This window comes from Magnolia sinica, chromosome 10 (assembly GCF_029962835.1).
Source record: "Magnolia sinica isolate HGM2019 chromosome 10, MsV1, whole genome shotgun sequence".
Lineage (NCBI taxonomy): Eukaryota > Viridiplantae > Streptophyta > Magnoliopsida > Magnoliales > Magnoliaceae > Magnolia > Magnolia sinica.
The window spans coordinates 11,772,351-11,795,047 of record NC_080582.1 but is presented as its reverse complement, the minus strand read 5'-3'; the positions used below and the strand labels follow the sequence as shown (position 1 = coordinate 11,795,047).

The following is a 22,697-nucleotide window of genomic DNA, read 5'->3' as shown; positions in this document are numbered from 1 at the left end:
CTAAAGCCTTGACAAATCCTTAAATGAGAGACCTGTAAGAGCAAACCAAGTAATTCCTTTGCACTGAATGCTCTTCCACTATAATATATGCTCCCTAAATCCATGGATTCGTGGTTTGATTTCCAAACAAGAGACTTTGGAAATTTTCCAATCCAAATCCAATGCAAATCCATGAATTTGACAAGGGATTTACCCGTTAGTATTCTCATTCATTAATTCCAAACAGGGCCTAAAAGAAACCCATGCCTTGGAACCATTGTGGTAGACTATACTGTAGATTGTAGATTTTTGTGCCTTAGGATGCAAGAATTGCAAATGGAACTGAATAGCTCTGACCCTCTGGCCCCACTGTATCATAGCTTGAAAGTTGTATTGATGAAAATGCGGTAGCAATCAATCCAAACACCAAAAAGTGGGACACACAGGGTAAACCATAAAATATAAACAAATATTGAAGATCCACACCTTTTACAATTTGACTGCTATCAAACCAAAACCTGAAAGCAGCAGATTGTTGTTCCAGGGGCCAAAGGGAAATGAGATCCACCTCCAAGGCAGTAAAATATTCATCAAAAAATTTCCAATGAATGAGGTGCTGATAAAGCCAAGGATGCTCGTCCATAAGGTGCAATATGGGTCTGGGAATGTCAGGTCATTGAAATGGAACAAATCCCATATATTTCTCATGTAGATCACATTTGGACTGCAGGTGAACAAGATATCATCATAGACTTGTCCATGGATCCCGTTTCTCCCATCAGTCCTATCTAAGGCAAAATCCTCAGTAAGTGAGAACATGAAGAAGTTATAAACAAGAAAATCCTCATTTGGGGAGACAGAAACCATCCTCATGCCATGTGGCATGCCAGATATCTATAGTGAATTATGGGAACTATAAGGTATAGTTGCCTAAAACACAACTATTTCAGGTCACATCTACTTGGCTTCGTTTCCAAACAAGAACAGAGACTAGCAAATTTTTACATTTCATGACAGTTACATAATTTATATTGTTTTTATCAATTTCTTCAAGACCATCCTATTTGGATTAACCAACACAATCCAGTGAAGAATGATCTAAGCAATTGTATGACAATCTAATGAAAATACCAATGAAAGCTTCACGGCTGAAAATGCACTAGCATAGTGATGCATCCAGGCCACATATCCATCAGACGGTTCCCAAGTGAATCCCACAAGCTGCAGAATGATGGATCAGGACATCAAATCTATTGAGGGACATGATCAACGGTTTTGATCATTTGCAAATGGATGACCCAAACAATGTATAGATCACTCTGAGGGCCCCCCACATGTGGTCTCATATGCTTGGCAGCAAAGATACATTTCACAGGCTCCTTACAGCCAATGTTTGAAATATCGGTATCACGTTACGTATCTCATCCTTGGGATACAAATACGTATCGGTTATCGCACGAGATATATCGTTTGTATCAGCTAATTTATTGCACTTTTTGGGAAATATAGGGAAACATTGGGGAAATGGTTGAATTTTTCAATGAAACTTCAAGGATTGTTAAAAAAGACCTTAATACACACTCTTAAATCATAACACCTCAAAAAAGAAGTGCACATAATAGGTTTCTTTTGTGCAGGGTCCTAAGCTAAGCGTTGTTTGACTGAACAAATGCAACTATATTCAAATTGAATGCATAACATTTAGAGTGTATGTGATGATTATTTCATCAAACACTCATAAATACTTCGAAATTAGTATCAATTGACAACTGATTGAAGGGAATTTTCCAATATATATATATAATTTTTATTAAAAATTGAATTTTATTTTCCAAAAACTGACAAGGACTTAACAAATCAGTGGATCAACCCTCATACATGCCTGATGAAGTGCAACACTGCAAGCAATTTGGGAGATATTGGGAAATTTTTGATTTTTTTTTTCCCAATTTTCCCCAAATAGGACCACCTACACTCAAATATTGAAATTATAGTGTCTGCGATGATCGTTTCATCAAAAACTCCTAAATATTTTGAAATTAGTCTCAATTGACAGCTGATTGAAGGAAATTTTCAAAAAAAAAAAAAAAACATGGAGAACATGAAGAACAAATGGATATCGAAATCAAAGCTCCAACTCTATGATTTTTCATGCAAAATATGAAGAACCAATGGATTTGTAACCATTTGACACTGATTTAACATAATTTCAGCAAAAAAACAGGGATCAAAATTTGAAAATGCTCACCGGATCGAACATGAGGGATATATCAGCACTACCTGTGCGTTTCGTATCGCACAAGTGGTATACAAGATATATTGTGGGATATATCGGCCGATATCGTTGATATTTAAAACATTGCTTACAGCCATACAGATGATAGTTTTAGGGTTCTGAGTATATTGGACAACAAGTAGCCAGATTAGATTTATTTCCTTATTCTTAGTATTACTTCCTTTATTTGTTAACCCTATCTTTAGGATGGTTTTCCTAAACTGTTAAAATTATCTTTCTAGATAGCTTTCCTTTGTCTGTCAACGGACCCTGTTGGAATAGAACTTTTTCGTTCCTTGTTGAAGAGTTGCATATGTATGGCATACATATGAACAAAGAACTGGATTGTTTTTTTTAAAAGAAGAATGCTGTTTTTTTTCCCTGGCTTCCCATAATTGGATTCAAGTTTCTATTGCGATCATGCATTTAGAAGCCCTTTGGGTGATCATTTTATTTTCAGTAATTTTTTAATTATTGCTGGTTTTGGAGTGGATTGTAGCTACATTGTGACATCTTTGAGGATTTTGATCTCTAAATTGGTAGCTATTGCTATATTTATACAATTTAGGTTATAATTCCTCAAGTTGTTGCATGAATCACATAGCTTTTTGAGGACAAGTGCAATCACATGAATTTGTGATAGACTAACAATTTTCAGTCTATGATCAACTTAAAGAAGGTCAAGAACCATAAAAACTCAGCAGCTCCACACTGTCCCATATATTATAGTGCTCTAGCCAAAGGATGTAGGACTGAGAATTCGGATCCATAACACCCAACAAACAGCCCATGCTAGTCACGAAGAAAGAGATTAAAAATAAATAAAAATAAGATCTCAAGAGCCTGGAAGAAGGACATTCACTTTCATCATGTGTATGTGTATGTTCCGTAAGTCCGCAAAAGTCAAAACTCGCTGATTGAAAACCATGTTTATAACTCAATGGGGTTCTTCTTTCTTTTTTTTCCTTTTGTGTTAAAATAGGAGTCAAATTCATGAACTCAAGTAAAGGGTTTGGCTTTACTCAATAAGTGATAAGATGCGTACAATTTGGCATGGAGACTAAATCATAGACACTAAACAACCATTCAACTGAGTTACCCAACCAGGGCCAGTCCAGTCCTTTTCTTCTTGGTATGATGCCATTGGATTTTGGAAATCAAATATTATCAGGGCAGAAAAGGGGGAAAAAGTAATTAATTAGCATAATTGCATTCTAAAACAAACCTTAGCATCCTTGTATTTGTTCTAGGAAAAAGAACATCATAGAAGAATCAAGTGCTTTTGAGTTAACCTTCCTGTTAATCAGAAAAAATCTTACTTTCCATTTGCAAAATAGCACAGAAATTGACATTTTTCTGTGTTCTCGTCTCACAAAAATTTGAAGTATGTTGTGTGTATTTACTTCAGAAAACTGGAACTGAGAGTTGAAAACAAGATATCGAGGTTTGCAGTTCATGTGGAGTGACTAGCGAGAGAAATAAATGAGAATACCTCATAAACCCCTGGGTTCATTAGCAAGAGGTCTCGACTTCCCGAAATCAACTGCCACACCAGACCCCTTAAACAATCAGGAATCCCCTTTCTTATACGCCTTTTAACAACATGAGGTTTCCTTCTAACATAATACTTCCAATCGCTTCCACCAACCCCAATCATCTTTCTCCACTTTCTAACCCTCCTTTCTTCTCTGAAAGAGTTCATAATCACAGAATATCAGCAACCATAAATATGACAATTATAAGAAAAGAGTACCAATATTCTAATTATATAAAATCAATTCCACTATGAGCTTCAACTATTAAACATCTTGGCGCAAGTCAAAAAGGTTCAAGTAAAAAGAAAAAGCATGGATCAATGAAAAAACCATTACACAGCCAATAGTAGAAGATATTTAGCAGGCAAATAGAAACAATCAACAAATAACAGCTGAAGCACAAACCAACCAACACACCTCTTTTCTTCGAGAAGTAATGAAGATACCGCTGTTGTGCATAAGTACTATAATATGGTGGCCTATACTTGCAAATCAAACAATATTTAGTATTCCCTGGTGGAATTATTAATAAAAATAAGGCCCCTTGTTTGTTACTCATTGAAGAACCACACAGTAAAAACCTAAATGTGCAGACAACAATTTCAGTAAATGAGTTGTTTTAAAATAAAGAACATGTTAGAAATGTTGGTAACAGGAGAAGATATTCATCTTCACGGTAATTGAATGGTGAACTAACACTAAAGAGCTCACAATGGAATAATGATAAAGGCATACTAGGCTGTGGATCATATAGAGTAGACTTTGGAGAATGCTTTGAATAGCATGGAAGACAGCAGAAGTTTTGCCAATACCAACAAAATAGTATATCACTCTCAGAAATTCTACTCATGTATAAATTGGGATTCAACCTACTCAACTCAGGACTTGAAGTGGCTGTGAGTTCTTATAACTAGGAGTCAGCTTTTAACCAGTAGATTGGCTTAAGTTATATGATTAGCTAACATTTGGACATCAAGCTTCCTATGGTAAAGTGCTTTTTATATGGGAATAATTGCAAAGGGGATTTTTGTGGTAAGAGGGTCACAAATTTCATCTTGTGAAATGAGAAAAAAGGCAAATGTCAAACAGGGAAAGAGGAATCGAATTGGCGAGGGTAGGTGATGCAAGACGGTCTAAACTAGAATGCATGTGTGAGCACAAAAATGATCCAGCGAAATAAACTAAGCAAATCAATTGAAATATTCACATTCCACATCATAGTGAAGATAATAATAAATGGAACATGCAGTGGTTGCAGACCATCATCACAATCCTGCGGTACTGTATTCAAATCATGCATGGATTGGACACGGCGAGGGATCGGACCTCCCAATCTTGCATGGTTTCAATCCAACAATCAATGCAACTTCTCTAGTCCAAAAAATCAAAGGATTTCTGGAATAGGGACAATTGGAAAATCTAAGAGAGGGTTGGGATCAATTCTCAGAATTTCAAGATTTATAGCAACCAAAAAAAAAAAAGAATGGGCATAGAAAGAGAAGAAGAAGGTTGGGGGGGCTAGAAATAAAAGTTAGAAGGAGAGTAGAGAAGAACTTATCATAGAGAGAAAGGGGAACGAGGCACCAAGCTTTCATTAAAAAATATTATTTGGTTTAGGGTAGAAAGCACCCTATTTATAAAATTCGGATTTAAAACAAAATGACAAAACTACCCCTATAACAAAGGGAAAAAAGAAAGTGCAAAACAAAGCTTTCTAAAAATTAAAAAAAGATAAAAAAAATCATGCGTAACAGATCAGTCTTCTAACTCATCCTACATGTGTGCCCTCCTAATGTGGGGCCTTCAATTAATCCAATGACACGTGTAAGGTCTTCAAAATCATCCTTAGTTTTGCAATTAACCAGATCTTCAAAATCATCATTTAGTTGTGCAATTAACCATATCTTCAAAATCATCCTCAGTTGTGCCATGAACCATCATCGAGCCATAAAAATGTATTCGTGGGCCGCCTTCGTCTTTGATAAACTTTGAAGGGTCTGATGTCCGCATCAGTAGGGAACAAAAAAATGGGCTCTTTTGGGGAAGTGGTGATGTAGGTAAGGAGAAGAACAGGAGGCTCTGTGGAAGGATGTTACTCACAGGAAATATGGTTAATCCAAAGCGTATGGTTCCTTGGGGATACCCCCAAGAAATGATGGATCAAAAGTTTTGAAAGCTATTACGCTTATGGGAAGAAGATCGAGTGAAGGCAACATGAATCTATCCAACAGCTTAGGAAGATCATTCGGTAGTGGAATCCAAGATTGTATTGGTCAAGGTGATACAAGGTGATTTGGAGTGAAGTTTAGCTTGATGAACATGGACGCCTTTCCTCTCCTTTTCCCCTTTTTGTCAATAAAGATACGGATGTATCAGATTGCTATGAATATCTGGGGGCGTAGTGATTTGGAAGGTGATGCCCATAAGGGATCTCCTAGATGAGGTAGGCTCATGAATAAGTTGCACGAGGTCCACTTAGATCCCTTGAAGGACATGATAGCTTGGAAATGGATGGCAACATGCAATATTGACGGGGCTAAGTCTCCAGCCACCAAAGTGTGGAGGATCCGCATTCGTTTGAATTGTAATGGCTAACAAAATCATCATTATCAGCAATCTAAAGAATCCTTAACATGTGCATCATGTATAGCGAAAATGAGGAATGGGGGAAACCATATTTTCCTCCATGCAAGATTGAAGGGCTGTTTGGAATCACTTCTCTTTGACGCATTTTGGAGTCTTCATGATGCGAGCTTGGACCTAATTGTATGATGGGAGAATGGGCCCCAAGGTAACTTTACTTTGAAGTGTGGTTTGAAGAAACAACTATTATATGGCTGTATTGTACCCATATCAGTCCCCACCGTAATATGGTATGGGGGTGAATCGGTTGACTGGAAAAGAAAATGGATGGGCCACTACGACATAAAGGCCCTCTTTTGTATCCTTTATCATTTTTTCCTTTATTTTTCACAATTATCTTCGTTCAACCTTATAGGAAGCTTAGAAACTTATTTTAGAGCTCTAGGCCTATTTTAGGAAACAAAACACAACATTTAAGTCAGATTCAATGAATCAAAGCCAAACAGCATTTAAGTCAGATTCAATGAATCGAAGCAAAATCAACCATTTTGCGAGAAGATCAAGAGAAGGGCAAAACCATCAATTTTTTTTTTTTCATTTTCTTTATGTTGTACTTCAATGAAATGGGTCATAACCACCATATAATGTTTGATTTGTGTTCAATTACGCCCTAGTTGGTTGACTTTTAGCAGGTCAAGCTGACAAACAACAACACGTGCACAAGCGCGCGCGCGCGCGCACACACACACACAGATTCTGATGTTTTACCTTCTTCCTATTTTTACAATAACTTTTCAAGATTTTTTTTTTTTGGAAACCTTGCTTGGAAGATGGTTCAGCTGCAATAATATAGGGGATTCAGAAAGAAAGAAGAGCCTTTGAAGATAAAGGAGAATTGAAAAAGAGGTATAGGCCTTTATGGTTGTTATTTGGGCCATGCCTACTCCAAATATAGGGATCTCTTTATCTGATCTTTTGAGAAACCGGAATTCTATAATTTGAGATGTAGTTTAATTTGATATATCATTGTGGCTGCTTGTTAGTAATGAGAACCAGGTTGGACTAAGAACAGATTGGATGAGAAGGAAGCGATAGCTCGCTCCATTATTGTTGAGGGGTTGGTTTTAGTATTTTGTTGTTGTGAGGGATGATTTAGCTGTTTAGTCATGTAGCCTTCTCTTTTCATGCTAATAATTTTTTGTTGCATTTAAAAAATAAAAAATAAAAACAGCTTCCTCTTTTAACCGAGCTCTGGAACCAGTCATGGCAAAGGCTCACACATATGCAAGTCATTCCCTTAACAAATGCACAATTCTTCTTTGATAATAGTGCTTGCTTGAGTGAAACATTGGACACTCAAAACTTGTGTCTCATTATCAAAGAATATTGACTAATTGCCCCAGTGATATGAATACTACTGATTAGATCGAATTTGACCTATAGTGATTTTCCACTCCATGATCTCCATCCACTGTAGCAGAGACAGCACAACATTATTCAATGCAAACAATGATTACAACATGCGAATGCATACCTCTCCTGTTCATTGGTAGATCTCGGTTTCGTTAATCCTTCTGGTGAGTTACTCTGGTCTTGCTTTACAAATCCGAATCTGTCAAGAGGCCGTGCAGGCGGAAGTGGTCCTGGTTCAAATTCATCACTTACTCTTTTCCGCTCCATGATACTATCTGACATAACCCCTCTCAGTCCACAGTGAGAGGGATGGCATCCACCCTTTTCCAAACATGGTATGACCTTGTCAACTTCTAGCAAAGACAGCAAAAGGACATAAAATACAAAGTAACAGATTAGTGAATGTAAGGTCTAAAAAATTGTATATGTACATTGGTGTTAAAGAAGATTTAATTCAACACAATGGCATGAAAGAAACATCAAGTCCTCAAAAACAAATACGTACATCTTTTTTTTCTTTTTTTTTGAAAGGTTATAAACAAATATGCACATCCTACTGAAATGCTCCAAAAATCTCATCAAAGTAAATCGAAGCATGCTGGTGGGTAAGGATCCAGTCCATAAGGAATTCAATCATATCAGAGTTCTAGGGATGAGAATACAATCGATATGCTTGCATTTGTGTTGATGATGAGGGATCTAGTTATATTATTTTTATGGTTTGAACCGCATGCTCCTTATGAATCTGATGCTCCATTTTATCCTGGTTTTGTATCATATCATGGTATTGCATGATCCAAAATGATTTAAGCATTGGGTGTGATGGTTTGCGAGCCATTGATTTGAATTCAGATGTAATCCTGGAAAATCAAGAAGCTTATATTGTTTTCTTAAGGTTGCCAGAACTCATGCGTCAAAGCGCAAAAATATCACTGGCTAATAATCTTTTTTCTTTTCTATCTTCTTCTTCTTCTTCTTCTTCTTTTGGAGAATGCTGTTTTTCTTTTCTTTTTCTGCATATAAATGTAGAAATGCTGGGCAAATCATGTGAAAATTTGAGGATTCAATTCCACATGGATGTCCCAATGTGGCAGATATGTGCGACATCCAGGCCAACCATCAGGTGACTCATAAAGTGAACAGATCCTATTTTAAAAAATGGCGTTCACAAGGACAACAAGCTTGCATCAGTTTCTCGCTTCCTGTTTCTTCCATTCATTTCATGCTTCTTTACTACAAAAGTTGTACAGTGAGTAGAAATCAAGAAAAAATATATTTGACTGATCCTCCAAACATAAGCTACCATTTTAAGCAACTAAATCATCGCACCCTTGACAGGACTTCCCATTCCAGCCATCTTTTCTCTTTGAAATACATGCTGAACAACATAAGGACCCCTTTGGATGAAACTAGAAAAAGAGGGTTTCCAACTTGCTTTGCTGGTAGACTCGCTGGCAAGTGGGCTTTTTAGGGCTTATGTCGACAAGTGGGGATTAGACGAAAGGCACAACATTAACTGTGGCTTGGCTCAAAATGCCCTTTTTGTAGATTGTCCAAATGGGCCCTAAACTTCGCTATGAATTTCTTCCAATAAACCACTCCATTCCCTAAATATCATTTCTTTTTAACTTTAGTAACATAACTTCTGTAGCCCGACGCATACGCCAGAGGTGTGTCCTATCAGCACCAAGCCATGAATTTAGAAGACTGGAACATCTAGAAAGAATTGGTGAAATAGGTTAATCCAGCATGTGATTCTTCAAGTGCATGATTGGTGTGTTTCTGTTGGAATTTCTATCAGCCTAGGAAGCGAGTTTCTGTCCCTGTTCTCCATCAAGACTCTGGTTTTACTCTATTTTTTGTAGCCCTCATATATGAATGAAGGTATTCAAAATCAGTTACGTAACAGGAATGGTCATAACTGTTATGTGTTACATGGTCGTAACGGCCATTACAGAAAAAACAGGCTGTAAAGGCCCTGTAACGGACCGTAAAGGTCCCATAACGGTCCTGTAACAGTTTTTTCAAAAAATAAAAAAGGGCCGTAACGGCCAATACAGGGGCCGTTACAGCCCGTATCATAATGGTAACGGTGGTGGCCGTTACAGCCACCATTACCGTTTCGGAACACCTTGATATGAATCCTATCAGTTAAAATGATAAGATGGCAAAACATGCCCATTTCAGTTCCCAATCAAGTCTCTAACACTAATCCCAAAGCACGAAAATCACGTGTAAATGCCAACAATGCTTTCTGTGTATCTCCTGATTCACCCAGGTCGCTCATCATGTTATCAGGCAATGAGGGCCCATTTGGATGCAACTTCCACAATAGCGACATTTCGTCGACTCGATGAAAACCAACCAATCTGATTGGTTTTCAATGCATGCACTTTTTAGCATCTATTTCATCTGTTGATCTTGAAAATGATGGTTTTGGGTGGGTTTCCAAACGGCCACAAAACCCAAGGATTGCATCTCTGAACATAGGTTTTGACAGTGCATCCAAATGGGGCCTAAGAAGAATCAAAACATTCATTTAAGAAAAATAAAGCAACATCCATTCCTATCAGCCTGAGATCAGAACCAACTTACCAGCAACTATACCATCTCAGAAATTCCCAAACCTAAATGGGAAGTATATTGTATTAGCAGAACTGGGATTTGGATGCATTGACAACTTCTATCAGTCACCTAGTTAAACACTGTAATAGGATTAGAACTATAAGAAAATTTTGAATTGCTAAATCATACAGTATCAGAAGGGGAAAAAAAAGAAGCTAAATCACACAGTATCAGAAGGGGGAAAAAAAAAACCTAGTACACAACTAATGAGGGAGAAGATTTCCAAGCCCCAGAAGAAATATCCTCTCTATATGCCAGCCTAACACAAGAGAACATGTTGCAGACTTGCATAAGAAAATTACTATAAAGTTTCGTTCCAAGACAACCAAACATGCAGAAGAGACTTATAGCATGAATTACAGTGTAAATTAAAAGAGGAAATATAGAATGCTCGCATATACAAGCATAGTTCCAGTTCAGGTAACATTACCTACATGCACAGCCCATCTTATTCCAGTGATCTAGACTGAATATTCATATGGTGGGCCCCATCAACATTGGGTGTACAGCAAAAAAAAAAAAAAAAAAAAAGGAAAGGAAAGAAAAGAAACCCTTATTTGGACAATCCTCTAAGATGAATGGCTGAAAATGAACAATGGTCTATATGAAATGGGCAGAAGCCCACTGATTTGATACCTGGAATTGTTCAACTGAGAAGACTTCTGTACACCAACAACCCAAAGCAGGGCTCACTAGATGAACGGCCTAAATCACCGGAAAGGCCCGAAGAACCAAACAAAAATGTAATTGGTTTAGGCCAAGAATTATATCACCCGAATAAAAATTTAGAAAAGGAGACTGAGAAACCATGTATTGTGTGGTAGAAATCAAAGTAAACAAACAATATCACAGCTAGTATAGTCGAAGGCAACCCTGGTGCACGCCTAGGCATTTTGGTCATGGTGCACCTCCCTTGGAACCTACGTGGGGCATTTACTCCAGCCCCAGGTATGCACCAAGTGCCTAGCACCTGAGTAGAGCTGGGCATCGAGTCGAGTTAGACTGAGTTAGGGCTGACCTGACCTGACCTGACCCGGTTTTGAAATAGACATGACCCAAACTCAACCCGACTCAGTATCCAGTCCAGCATGCCTGACCCGATCCGAGTTTGAGTCTGGACTGGACTAACCCGGACCGAGTCCGACCCGGTCACAGGAACCGAGTCAGGTCGAGTCAGCACCGAGTTGGGTTGGGTGCGGCAGATAACCATTTCTGGACCAAGGCCATGAATGGGCCCACCTGCAGATGCCATGCGTGTGTGACAAGAATCAAATATTCAATCTCTCCTTCTCACCAAACAAACGAGTAAAGAACAAGAAAAAAGAAGAAATCCAAAGAAAGAGGACTCGGAAAATAGACAAATCGTCAAAGGCAATAATTGCCATTTACAACGAGCGAACCTTATCTAATCAATCAAATCTTCATCGTCCTTCGTCAAGGAAATCAGGAAAAAAAGAAAGAAAAGGAAATCCTCGTTCTATCAGTTAAAATAGCTAAAATGCAATATGAGAAACTGCCAAACATGTATTGCTGAAATGCAATCCTTAGAAATTGGAATTTCACCTTCTATCAAAATGAAATACACACACTACCCGAACCTGAGTCAAGTTGGGTTTCGGATCGAGTCAAGTTACAGAGTGACCCGGACATGACTCGATTTGAGTTCGGATTGGACGAAGTCTACTCGGTTCGGATCGACTCACCCACTCAGTTCAGGTCAAATCGGGTCCAAACGAGTCAATTTTGCTGAGTCAACTCGTCCCGTGCCCAACTCTACACCTGAGTGCACCTAGGCACACATGCATCACACAGGCAATTCGACATGAGGTATCCTTATGGGAACATCCCTTTTGTGTTTTTTTTTTAAAAAAAAATTATTTACATAAGAGGGGTCTTTTAAAACCATAGTTCAACAACTCTCCTCTTTTCTTTTGAAATCAAAAGCTTAAGATTTCTTTTCTCCAAATTTCATCTCCTATCATAAGCATTTGATTATGGTTTCTAGTTTAGTTGTTGACTAGTTTCACGGATGGTTTTATTAATGATTATTGAGTAGTTGACTACTAACACTAAAAGGTTTGATTAATGATTGTCGAGTGGTTGATTAATGATTGTTAGTAGTTGATAAATAAAGGTTTAGCTGGTAAGTTGATTTTGTTTAATTGTCTTACCTATGTTTTACTTTTCATATTCCTTTAAAATTAGAAGTCGTGTTAATTTTGATTGATTAAGGAAATCAACATATATCTGTAAATATTATATATTAATATTTATTATGTTTTTAATGTAAATAATAATATTTATTGTACATTACAATTTGTGCCTGAAAACTCCAGGCATGCACCTAGATGCATGTAGGCATTTCAGGCACACCGAAGGCAGGCGTGCCTGGGATGTTCCTAGTGCCTTTAACGACACTGATTAAAACCCAGGTATAAAAACATAAACAGTATATATACATCCAAATGATCAATAGAAAAACATCAAACATTCAAAGTAGTTGTAATAAGGAAAAAAAAAAACCAACTAAATATCAGGAAAAAAAATAAAATCAAAACCAGGTTTTAAAAGCAAGTGATAAGAAATGACGGTGCATGCATGTCTGATTATACAGCGTTACTCCGCAAGCAAAAAATCCAACAAAAACATGAAAAGGATCTGCTGAGGCAATTTGTGTGAGAGGTTGAAGAGGTTACTTACAGGCTTGCAGTGCACATGCCAAAGTGGCACACATGTGCTGGATCTGGACCACTCATAGTGTGGGGACACCATGAGCATACCCTGGCTCAAAACTCATGGACCACACATGCATGTTGAATAAAGACCATTGGTCATAGACTCATAGTTTTTTTCTAGCACTCCATTTTCTCATCCAAGTATAGTCCACCTAATGAGTAGACAGGCTTTATTTATTTATTTTGGTCAAGAGGATGCTCGCTGTGCCCCCACTAGATGAGTGGCCCAGATCAAGCAAGTCTAACACATTGGGACGTGCTGCGAATTGCCTCTTCAATCTCTCCTCGCTCGGATCACACTTCTCAAACTTGAAATATGTCAACCCAAGTAAAGACAACTCAGATATATATATATATATATATATATATATATATATATATAACCCAGAACCAAAAGTAAGAGATTGGATGAAAAGAAACCAGGTAAAGAGATTATACACCGTAAATTAATATTAGAAAACACGCACGAAAGACATGAACTATATGAAGGCAGAGATAACTGAATTTAAAAAATTAGTGATACAATGTAAATAAAAAAGCATATGAATTATGCAAATCAAAGTGAATATGATTCAAAAACCCCTCAACAGAAATGATCACATATACAGACACTGTATGTGAACTTCCACGTACATCCCTGTCTCTGCCACCGACGTGTCACTTGTGTAGAACAACCATGCCATTCAAAAGGCAGTCCACACCATGAAGATCAATTGGGACGAAAAAAAGCACACTGGTCCACTCATGGGGTGGAGCACACCGCACACAATCAAAACAAATGCACGTCCGGCAGTCCAGTTCAATGTTATAAGTGTGGTCCCCCTAATGAGTGTATCAGCCCAATTTTCACAGGAGATGATCAGCGTGATGTGGCCCACATTTTGGACGGTTCAGATGTTAACGTGTTGGCATGAAAAACACCATATGTGATCATTTTTCAGGATGTAAATCAAAGTAGTAGCTACAGTTCAAGAAATTTATATAATAAATAAATAATTAATAATAAAAAAAAAACAAGAACAACAACAACAACAACAAAAATATCAAATAAAATGAGAGATTGGAAAGAAAATGAAATTTACAAAATCGAAGTTGATAAAATTTAAAACCCCAATTAAAAAAATTTTAAAAATAAAAAATAATTAAATAATTAAAAAAAAAACACAAGCCCATTAACAAAAAAGGAGAGAGATTAGATGAATAGATTACCCAAAAAAAAAATGGATTACATGAGGGTGCGTTTGGTTGCACCATATATCATGAAATTTCACGATATCTGCAAACTTTCATTAGCAAAAACTGAAAACCCAAAATTTAAATTTTAAAAAAAAAAATTTTGAAAAAAAAAGGACTAAAATGGGAGTACGATTCAAGATCCATGTATCCAACAATCTACTAGAAGAAGGAAAGAAAACAAAATTACAGAAAAAACCCACCTGGGATTCAAGGTTCTCTGATCAAAACAAGACCCGGATGTGGAATTTCACTGATTTTCGAGGACAGAAGCGGAGAATTTCCAAGGACAGAAGCGGAGAGAGAGAGAGAGAGAGAGAGAGAGAGAGGGAAATGGAGAAAATGGCATTTCCTACCCGGGAGAATGGGAATTGGTACTCCGGCGGATCACCAGATCGGGTGGTCGCATCTGTTTTATGTGGGACCCCACAGTGTTTCTCTTTGGACAGTTATGGGATGCTCCGTACGCCATGTGCTCCATGCCTACGACAAAGAAAACGGATGCGGATTACAAAGAAAATGGAAGCGGATTGGGTTGGGTGCTGTGGGCCCCACCGTGATGTATGTGTTTTATCCTTGCCCTCTATCCATTTTGCCAACGCATTTTAGGACATGAGAAAAAAAATAAAGTAGATCTAAAGCTAAAGTGGACCACACCACAGGTAACAGGAGTGATTGAATGTCTACCGTTAAAATTTTCCTAGTGGCCACAAAAGTCTCGCATCAAGCTGATATTTGTGTTTTCCTTTCATCCAGATCTGTCTGACCAAATCCACAAGTTGAAAAGGAAATAAACATTACGGTGGGCTTTTTCAACGGTGGGTGTCATTTTCCTCACTGTTTTGTGCAGTGTGGCCCACTTGAACTTCAGATCTACTGCATTTTTTTTTCTTGCTTTAAAAGGAGCAGGCAAAATGGATGTACGGTGTGGATATAAAACACAGATATCACCACATTGTTGCGTGGTGTTGCGGGAGAGCAGTTTGGATGGTGGCCCATCACTACCCATGGGCCCACCATCCATTTTCCTGGCTCATTTTAATGCATGAACACAAAAGTGAAGCATGTTTGAATCATATGTGGACCACACCATATAATGACACTCACCGTTGAGACCTTCCCATGGCCCACCGTAATGTCTACTTTTCATCCAAACCGCTGGTAAGGTGGTGACACGACCTGAATGACGGTAAAATACAAATATTTTTTTACCCCTCAGCGAGCTTTTAAGGTGGGCGGTCAATCACTGCTGTTTCATGTGGAGCTGGGCATCCAGTTGAGTCAGGGTCGGCTGACCCGACTCGATCCGGTTTTGAAATAGGCTTAAACTGAACTTGACTCGACTTGGTGCCAAGTCTAGCATGCCTGAACTAATCCAAATCCGGGCCTGGCCTAGACTAATCCGGAACAAATTCGACACAGTAAAAAGTACCGAGTCGGTTCGAGTTGACACCGATTGGGATCAAGAGATGAGGGGGAGAGAGAGAAAGAGAGAGGAGAAGGGTGGTGATGGGTGGCCGCCAGGCTTAGAAGAGGAGGGTGAGAGAGAGAGAGAGAGAGAGAGAGAGAGAGGAGGAGGAGGAGGAGGAGGAGGAGGAGGGTGATGATGGTGGTTGGTGGTTGCCGGGCCTGGAAGATGAGGAGGATGAGGGAGGAAAAGAGAGTTTGGGATCGTGTTGAGACTAAATCAAGTACGGCATATAGGGTTAGAGATACTTAAAATTTAAGATTTTATATATATATATATATATATATATATATATATATATATATATATATATATATATATAAATCCAAAGAAGTTATTGAATCCGCATATACACCATGAATATGAAATAAAATCAGGTTATATCACCCAACTCGGCTCGGTTTGAATTCGGATCGGGCAAAGCCTACTCAGTTTGGATTGACTCACCAATTCGGCTTGAATCGAGTCACGTCCGAATGAGTCGAATGATTTAAGTTAGTTGAGCCGAGTAGTCCCGTGCCCAGCTCTTTAAGTAGTGTTAACAGCCCAGTCGATTGTACCTTTATCATAGGGCCCAACTTAATCACCTTGGTGATATGTTGCATATCCTCTATGTTTATGCATTTTCCTCCCTATTTTAAATATGAGTCCTAAACATTAAGCATATCCAAATCTCAGGTAGACCACACTATAAGAAATAGTGATGATTGAACACTTACCATTAAAAACTCTCCAAGGCCCACCATAAATAGATACATAATGTTTATTTTCCATCCAACCCGTTCATAAGGCCAAAAAAAACTAGATGTATGGTACATACAAAGATTAGCTTGATCCAAAACTTTCCGTGGCCTACAAAAAGTTTTTAATAATAATTCAACACTTTTTGTAACGGTGTGGTCCATCAATGACCTATATCTGCTTAATTTTTAGAATAACATCCTTAAATGAGCTGAAAAAACGAATGAGTGGTGTGGATATGAAACAAATCCATCAAAGTGGCCCCCACATGGTAAGGGTTGGGCGGATTGGGTGCACCCGGGCCTCAACTAAGATGGTGCAGTCCCTGTGGAGCCCACCTTGATATATGTATTCTATATCCACGTCGTCTGTCCATTTTGCAAGATCATTTTATTGGATTTAAATCATAGGTGGACCACACAGTAGGAAACAGCGATGCTTCACACCCCACCATTAAAAACTTCCTACAGCCCACCATAATGTTTCTGTAATGTTTATTTGTCATCCAATCCATTGATAATGTCACGTAAACCTTGATGAAGGGGAAAAAACAAATATCAGCTTAATTCAAAACTTTTGTGGCCCACAAGAAGCTTTTAATGGTCAATACCATTGTTTCCTATGGTACAGCACAGCTGAGATTTTTGGATGTTTATGCCATAAAATGACCTGGCTGGATGGATGGCGTGGATATAGAATACACACATCAAGGTGGGCCCCACGGTAAGGGGGCACCATACGTGCCACTATGAAACGCGTGTGCCAGATCCGAGATTTCCATCCAGGGTCATACTGTTTCCATGCCCACGAATCAACAGGTGAGCCCACAAGCTTGTGGAGCCCTTCATATCCACACACAACCTCACACGCTCTAACGGTGCACGTGTGAAAGGTCCAACTTTAATGAGAAGGTCCTCGCAGTTAGATGTTCTGGTAGACCAAAAGTTCACATAAGATGTGGATCATTGATCAATTACTCTCAACCGTTTATCTGTGTTATAGACATGTGGCCAACTTGATGATCATATGAACCTGTTTTTCGAGACATTGGATGAACTTTAAGACGTTGGATCTACTCATAGCACCCTTGATTTTTGTGACACTGAATGTACAAGTTGGCCCTGTTTATACCGAGCCTATTAATGCTAGCTTATGTGAATAAGAATGTCATAGCACTCAGAAATACAGGCCATAAGATTGCTAGAAACACATATTACACTAACAGCCTGTTTGGCCAGACCGATCCGATGGTATTAGGAGGGATGGGATCGCAATATCCCGGGTATGCATGACAAGCCAAACAAACCCAGTGAACTTGTCCCGGGATATAAGCAATCCCATGGATCTTAAAACAATCCACTGACATCACCATCATTACCTTAAAATTGATCCCATCCCATTGTTGGACAGATTGGAAGGTAAAATCCAAGGATATGCCGTGTGTGCCAAACAGACCAGTGAACTTGTCTAGGATATAGCGATCCCATGGATCTTAAACCAATCCACTAACACCACCATCATTACCTTAAAATCCATCCCATCCCTCCTAATCCTATGGGATTCACCCGGCCAAACAAGGCCTAAGAATGCTATAGCACCCAGAGATGCATGCCCTATTAAAACTTAGTGGCAGTCATCATCCTAATGACTCGTGGCTAAGAGATTCAAGCTACACGTACACAAAGCATTCAAAAAGCACCAATAACCCACAATAACATTAAAATAATAATACCTAATGGCACATCCAAATTTAATTAGCCACACACACTCGTGCGCCGCTAAGCGGTACACTAAAACAGAAAACCCGTTGCATAACATGAATATAAATAAACATGACAATGCAATACTTTGCTACCCTCATGTTAAAATAAAAGAGTATTAAACCAAGGCTGCTAACTTATCAGCCCATTGATTCCAAAAACCAAAGGACTAAGGCCACTACTTAATTTAAGTCTATAAAAGTAACAAAGAACTAATAGCTTCGTGTATTTGCCAATTCAATCAAGTAAATCTCCTATTAAGTTCTATTGATGCAGAAATCCAATTGTCCAAACCATGCCTTGAAGAACTTATATAAGGAGAACAACAATGGAAACCCTGATTAAGATAGGAGACCATCTGATGCCTAAGTTAGACAGAGAACTTAGGTTTATGAGTTTTAGGATTTCAATGCGTACCTTTCTCTTTACAATGAATCTCTATTTATAGCCATGGGAAGCCCTCCTTAGACAAAAAACTCCCTTGCTTGACAAACAACTGTCTTCCAAGATAATTAGCGCGGATCTTGGAACAACTTTAGTGATAAGATCAATAGGTTGAGATTAGTGGGATGAGGTCACACTAGATGGCCGGCCTTGAACAGACGATGCCAACCTTGAGGTCGAAGGTCTGAGGCCGACCTCTGAGGTCGAGGTGTATGGTCAAGACTGGTCTTCGCGATTGACGATCGAGGTCCCCCTCTAGGTTGAGGTCGATACCCGAGGCCAGCCTTGATGCATCATGACCAAAGTGACAGTCCATCGGTTGACTCAAGTTAGGTAGGAGCTTGAACTCCTCCATTGATAGTCAAAGTGTCTGGTCATTTGTAGGGCTTGGGTCTAGCAATTAGAGTCGAACTTTGCCTCTAAGGGCACTATAGTTTATCTCACGTGGGTGATCCTTGGTCAATCCCTTTTTTACCCATAACAAGTTCAATGTTACTTATAAAATTGGTGCATGGAGGGATGTGATGAGGTTGATCACTGTTTTCCTTAAGTTATACCAACCCCGAATGTCGAAGCTCTCTAAACTCCTCATAAAGCTTCCTTGAATCCATAAAGGATAAAAGTAGAAATAATTGCTAATAAATTTGAAATAACTTGATTGATGATAATATAAAAAAAAAAAAAAACACAAAATTACAACTCTTTCAATAAGGAACTCAAACTTAGGATAAAGTTTTAGACTTGGAATCTAACCCAAACAACCTAAAAACATAACTTACTATAAATAGTAAACTATTTATCTATATACAACCTCTATTCTTATTAGACTTCATGGTTTTCAGCCAAAAATAGCAAGTGTCCAACTTGGCCCAACTATGTTATTCTCCAAACTTTTCTAAGCCCTTTTCATGTTGGGCACAACTTCTACAACTCAAAGGATCAAAAGTTGTACTTGAACTAAAAACTTTAGTATTTGCAGTAAAAATGAAACTAAATAAGAGTTTTGACCATCGATGTGATGGAATCTCAAAGATCCGGTGTGGGCAACCCAGCGTAGCAGGGTTGGTTGGCCTGAGGAGGTCCTCCTACCCCAAAATCATATATAATATGTCGAAAAACATACCCTGGTTTGCAAGATATGACTGATTTAAGGTTTTAATCATCCAAATCATATCCACCACCGATCCTGCCTTCTCTGATCCATCTTTGTCATAAAAATGCCTGCAACCCACTATACATCACAAAACTTTATCCACCCCAAACATGTATCTTAGTTTAGCTTAACCTACTTTATTCTCTCTGTTTTTATCCAATTCCATCCTCTCTTCACTTTTGTCCAACACATCACTCCAGCAATTTAAAACTGGTTTAGTTCCATCCATGACCTCGCAGTTAAATTTCAAATTCTTGTCCTTACTTTGATTCCCTAAGTCATAACTTGTTGGTCGAACCACCACGACTATCTCATTACCATTTAAGTTTAGATGATTGTGATTCCCTAAGCCATAACTTGTTGGTCGAATTACAACCGTCTCACGACCATTCAGATTTAGACGATCGAATCCATACCATCCTACATGTGCTAGCAGATGACGATCAAATCCCGACCATCCTACCTGCCCATGGCTATTTACCCAGTGTTCCCCACCTAGGATAGACCGTGTCTTGAAAATCTCCCTGATTAAAGGAGCCCAACCACCAGCCTCCAAGCTTTTCCAGTTGAATATGGACCATTGCTGCATATCTGGGCAATGGTCCACCAGTAACGGCAAAGGTACTTTATTCTTCATTTTTCTCATGGTCTAATAGTCCAGACAGTTGGTTAGTAGGCCTCCTTGTATATAGCTAATGACTTAAATATTCCATCAAGGTAGAGTCCAGGAAGGTTTCAACGGTGGGAAACTCTTTCCCCAGTTTTTGCTCTAGTGTGGTCCACTTGAGTTTTGGATCCGGCTAATTTTAACTCACAAAACGGATGGACGGAGTAGATTTCTCACAAACATCACGGTGGGCCCCACCTAGCATCCCATCACAGTAACCACCTGCCATAGGTTCCTCGGGAAATCCGCGTCCTCCGAGCATGGGAACTTCCTCTGGAAATCCGTTTGCGTACTGAGTTACTCAGTACGCTTTTATCGTACTGAGTAAACTCAGTTGGGCCTACTGTGAATGTGTGTGGATTATCCACGCCGTCCATCCGTTTTTCCAGCTGATTTTAGTGGTTGAGCAGAAAATTGAAGCATGCCCAAAGGTCAAGTGGACCACACCACAGGAAACAGTGGGAATAAGGACTTCTACCTTGGTAGGGTCCACAGTGATGTTTATTTGTCATCTAACCCGTTCATAAGATCACACAGACATGGATGAAAGGAAAAGAAAAATAACAGATTGATGCAAAACTTCCGTGGCCTCCAAGAAATTTTCAACAGTAAAATATATAAATCATGGTGGACCTCACAGAATTTACTCAGTACGCAATCCGCGTCCAATATAGCTCGCATGACCGACATGATGAGCACAGTAGTTCCGATCTGATAAGCGGACTATAGCTCACACACGTGCACACGTGTAGCAAACCACCTCTTCATACTACCCAACCCACGGGAAGTAGTTGAAAGTTGGGAGGCATTGCCTATTTTTGTTTATGGATCTCTGACTGTGGGGCCCACCTTGATGCACGTTCCTTGCATCCACACGGTACATCTGCTTCGACAGCTCATTTTAGGACATAGTCCCAAAAATGAAACAGATCCAAATCTTAGGCGGATCACACCACAGGAACCAGTGGTGATTGACTACCCACCATTAAAAACTTCTTGGGGGCCACCAGAATGTTTATTTGCTATCAAACCCGTCGATAAGGTCAAAGGCCTGGATGAACCAACCAAATAGATATAAGCTTGATCCAAAAACTCTTGTGGCCCATAAGAAGTTTTTAATGTTCGATAAACACTGTTTCCTGTAGTGTTGTCCGAATGAGACGTCGATTTGCTTCATTTTTCGGACCATCACATAAAACGATCCATCAAAACGGATGGACGGCATGGATTTAAGGAACAAGCATTCCGGTGGGCCCCACAGTACGGGAACCAACGAAGCCACATGCTTCTAGGATCGTCCAGCTGGTGCAACTTTCGGGCCATGCCCGTTTAGGGGCCCACTGATTTGAGACTTTGATCGTGTAAAATTATGCCACGTGTACGGTTTCGATGGAGCATAACGGCTCTTATTTTGAAACTAAAGCATAACCACCTGCCTTCTAACACACCTGAGGCAGGTGCGAATTATAGCTACGGCAAAACTCGGCCCGGTGAGTCCATGACTCACTGAGTCATATACCATCCAAGTGAAACTGGGTATGTGGAGGTTTCACATGGACTGCTGACTCGTCCGGGTTGTACTCGGACTCGGACTAGCACGGGTTGTTACCACGAGTCACCATGACTCGACCGAGTTGCAACTTGACTTAAACCCAAACGAGTCAAGTGGCACGTGGGAGGAACGTGCATGAGATCCACCCTGTCATCAGGTGCTCCATCTCACGTTCACCCCCACAGCCCAAAAATCAGGCCGATCGAAATCTCAGTTGGGCCACACCATAGGGAATGGTGCAAAATCATGCATGAAACGTGGAGTGGTCCACCTAGTTTGAAATTGCCTGACTTTTCAGGCGTCCTTTTATCCTGGTGGGGCACGTCAGATGAATGGATTGGATGGTACATACATACCATGGTGGACCCCACAAAAAGGTAGAAAATGTTAATGGTAGGCATCCATCCGCATCACAACGGTTCCCTGTGCTTGGGGCTAGTACTGCAAGCTTCTGCAATATCCAACCATTCAATCAAGTGGGCCACTCTTAAAATCTTCAGGCCATTTCACTCCTCCGGTGGGCCACCGTACAAA

At 39.3% G+C, this 22,697-nt stretch overlaps 1 protein-coding gene across 8 annotated transcripts in view; it reads right to left on the bottom strand.

The window, feature by feature from the left end:
- Positions 1 to 14,708, bottom strand: part of LOC131257984 (uncharacterized) — a 34,137-nt gene extending 19,429 nt beyond the window's left edge. For 2 of the 8 annotated variants that reach the window (XM_058258997.1, XM_058258992.1), the window contains exons 1-3: positions 14,582 to 14,708; positions 7,907 to 8,138; positions 3,747 to 3,942 (exon numbers count right to left, since the gene is read on the bottom strand). In XM_058258997.1, the coding sequence (XP_058114980.1) occupies positions 3,747 to 3,942; positions 7,907 to 8,067 (357 nt within the window). In that variant the 5' untranslated portion in view covers positions 8,068 to 8,138; positions 14,582 to 14,708. Of the gene's footprint in view, positions 1 to 3,746; positions 3,943 to 7,906; positions 8,139 to 10,369; positions 10,480 to 11,046; positions 11,113 to 14,581 lie in introns of those variants that run through there. The other 6 variants (XM_058258991.1, XM_058258996.1, XM_058258990.1 and 3 more) reach the window with 6 other exon arrangements.
- Positions 14,709 to 22,697: the final 7,989 nt, after the last annotated feature.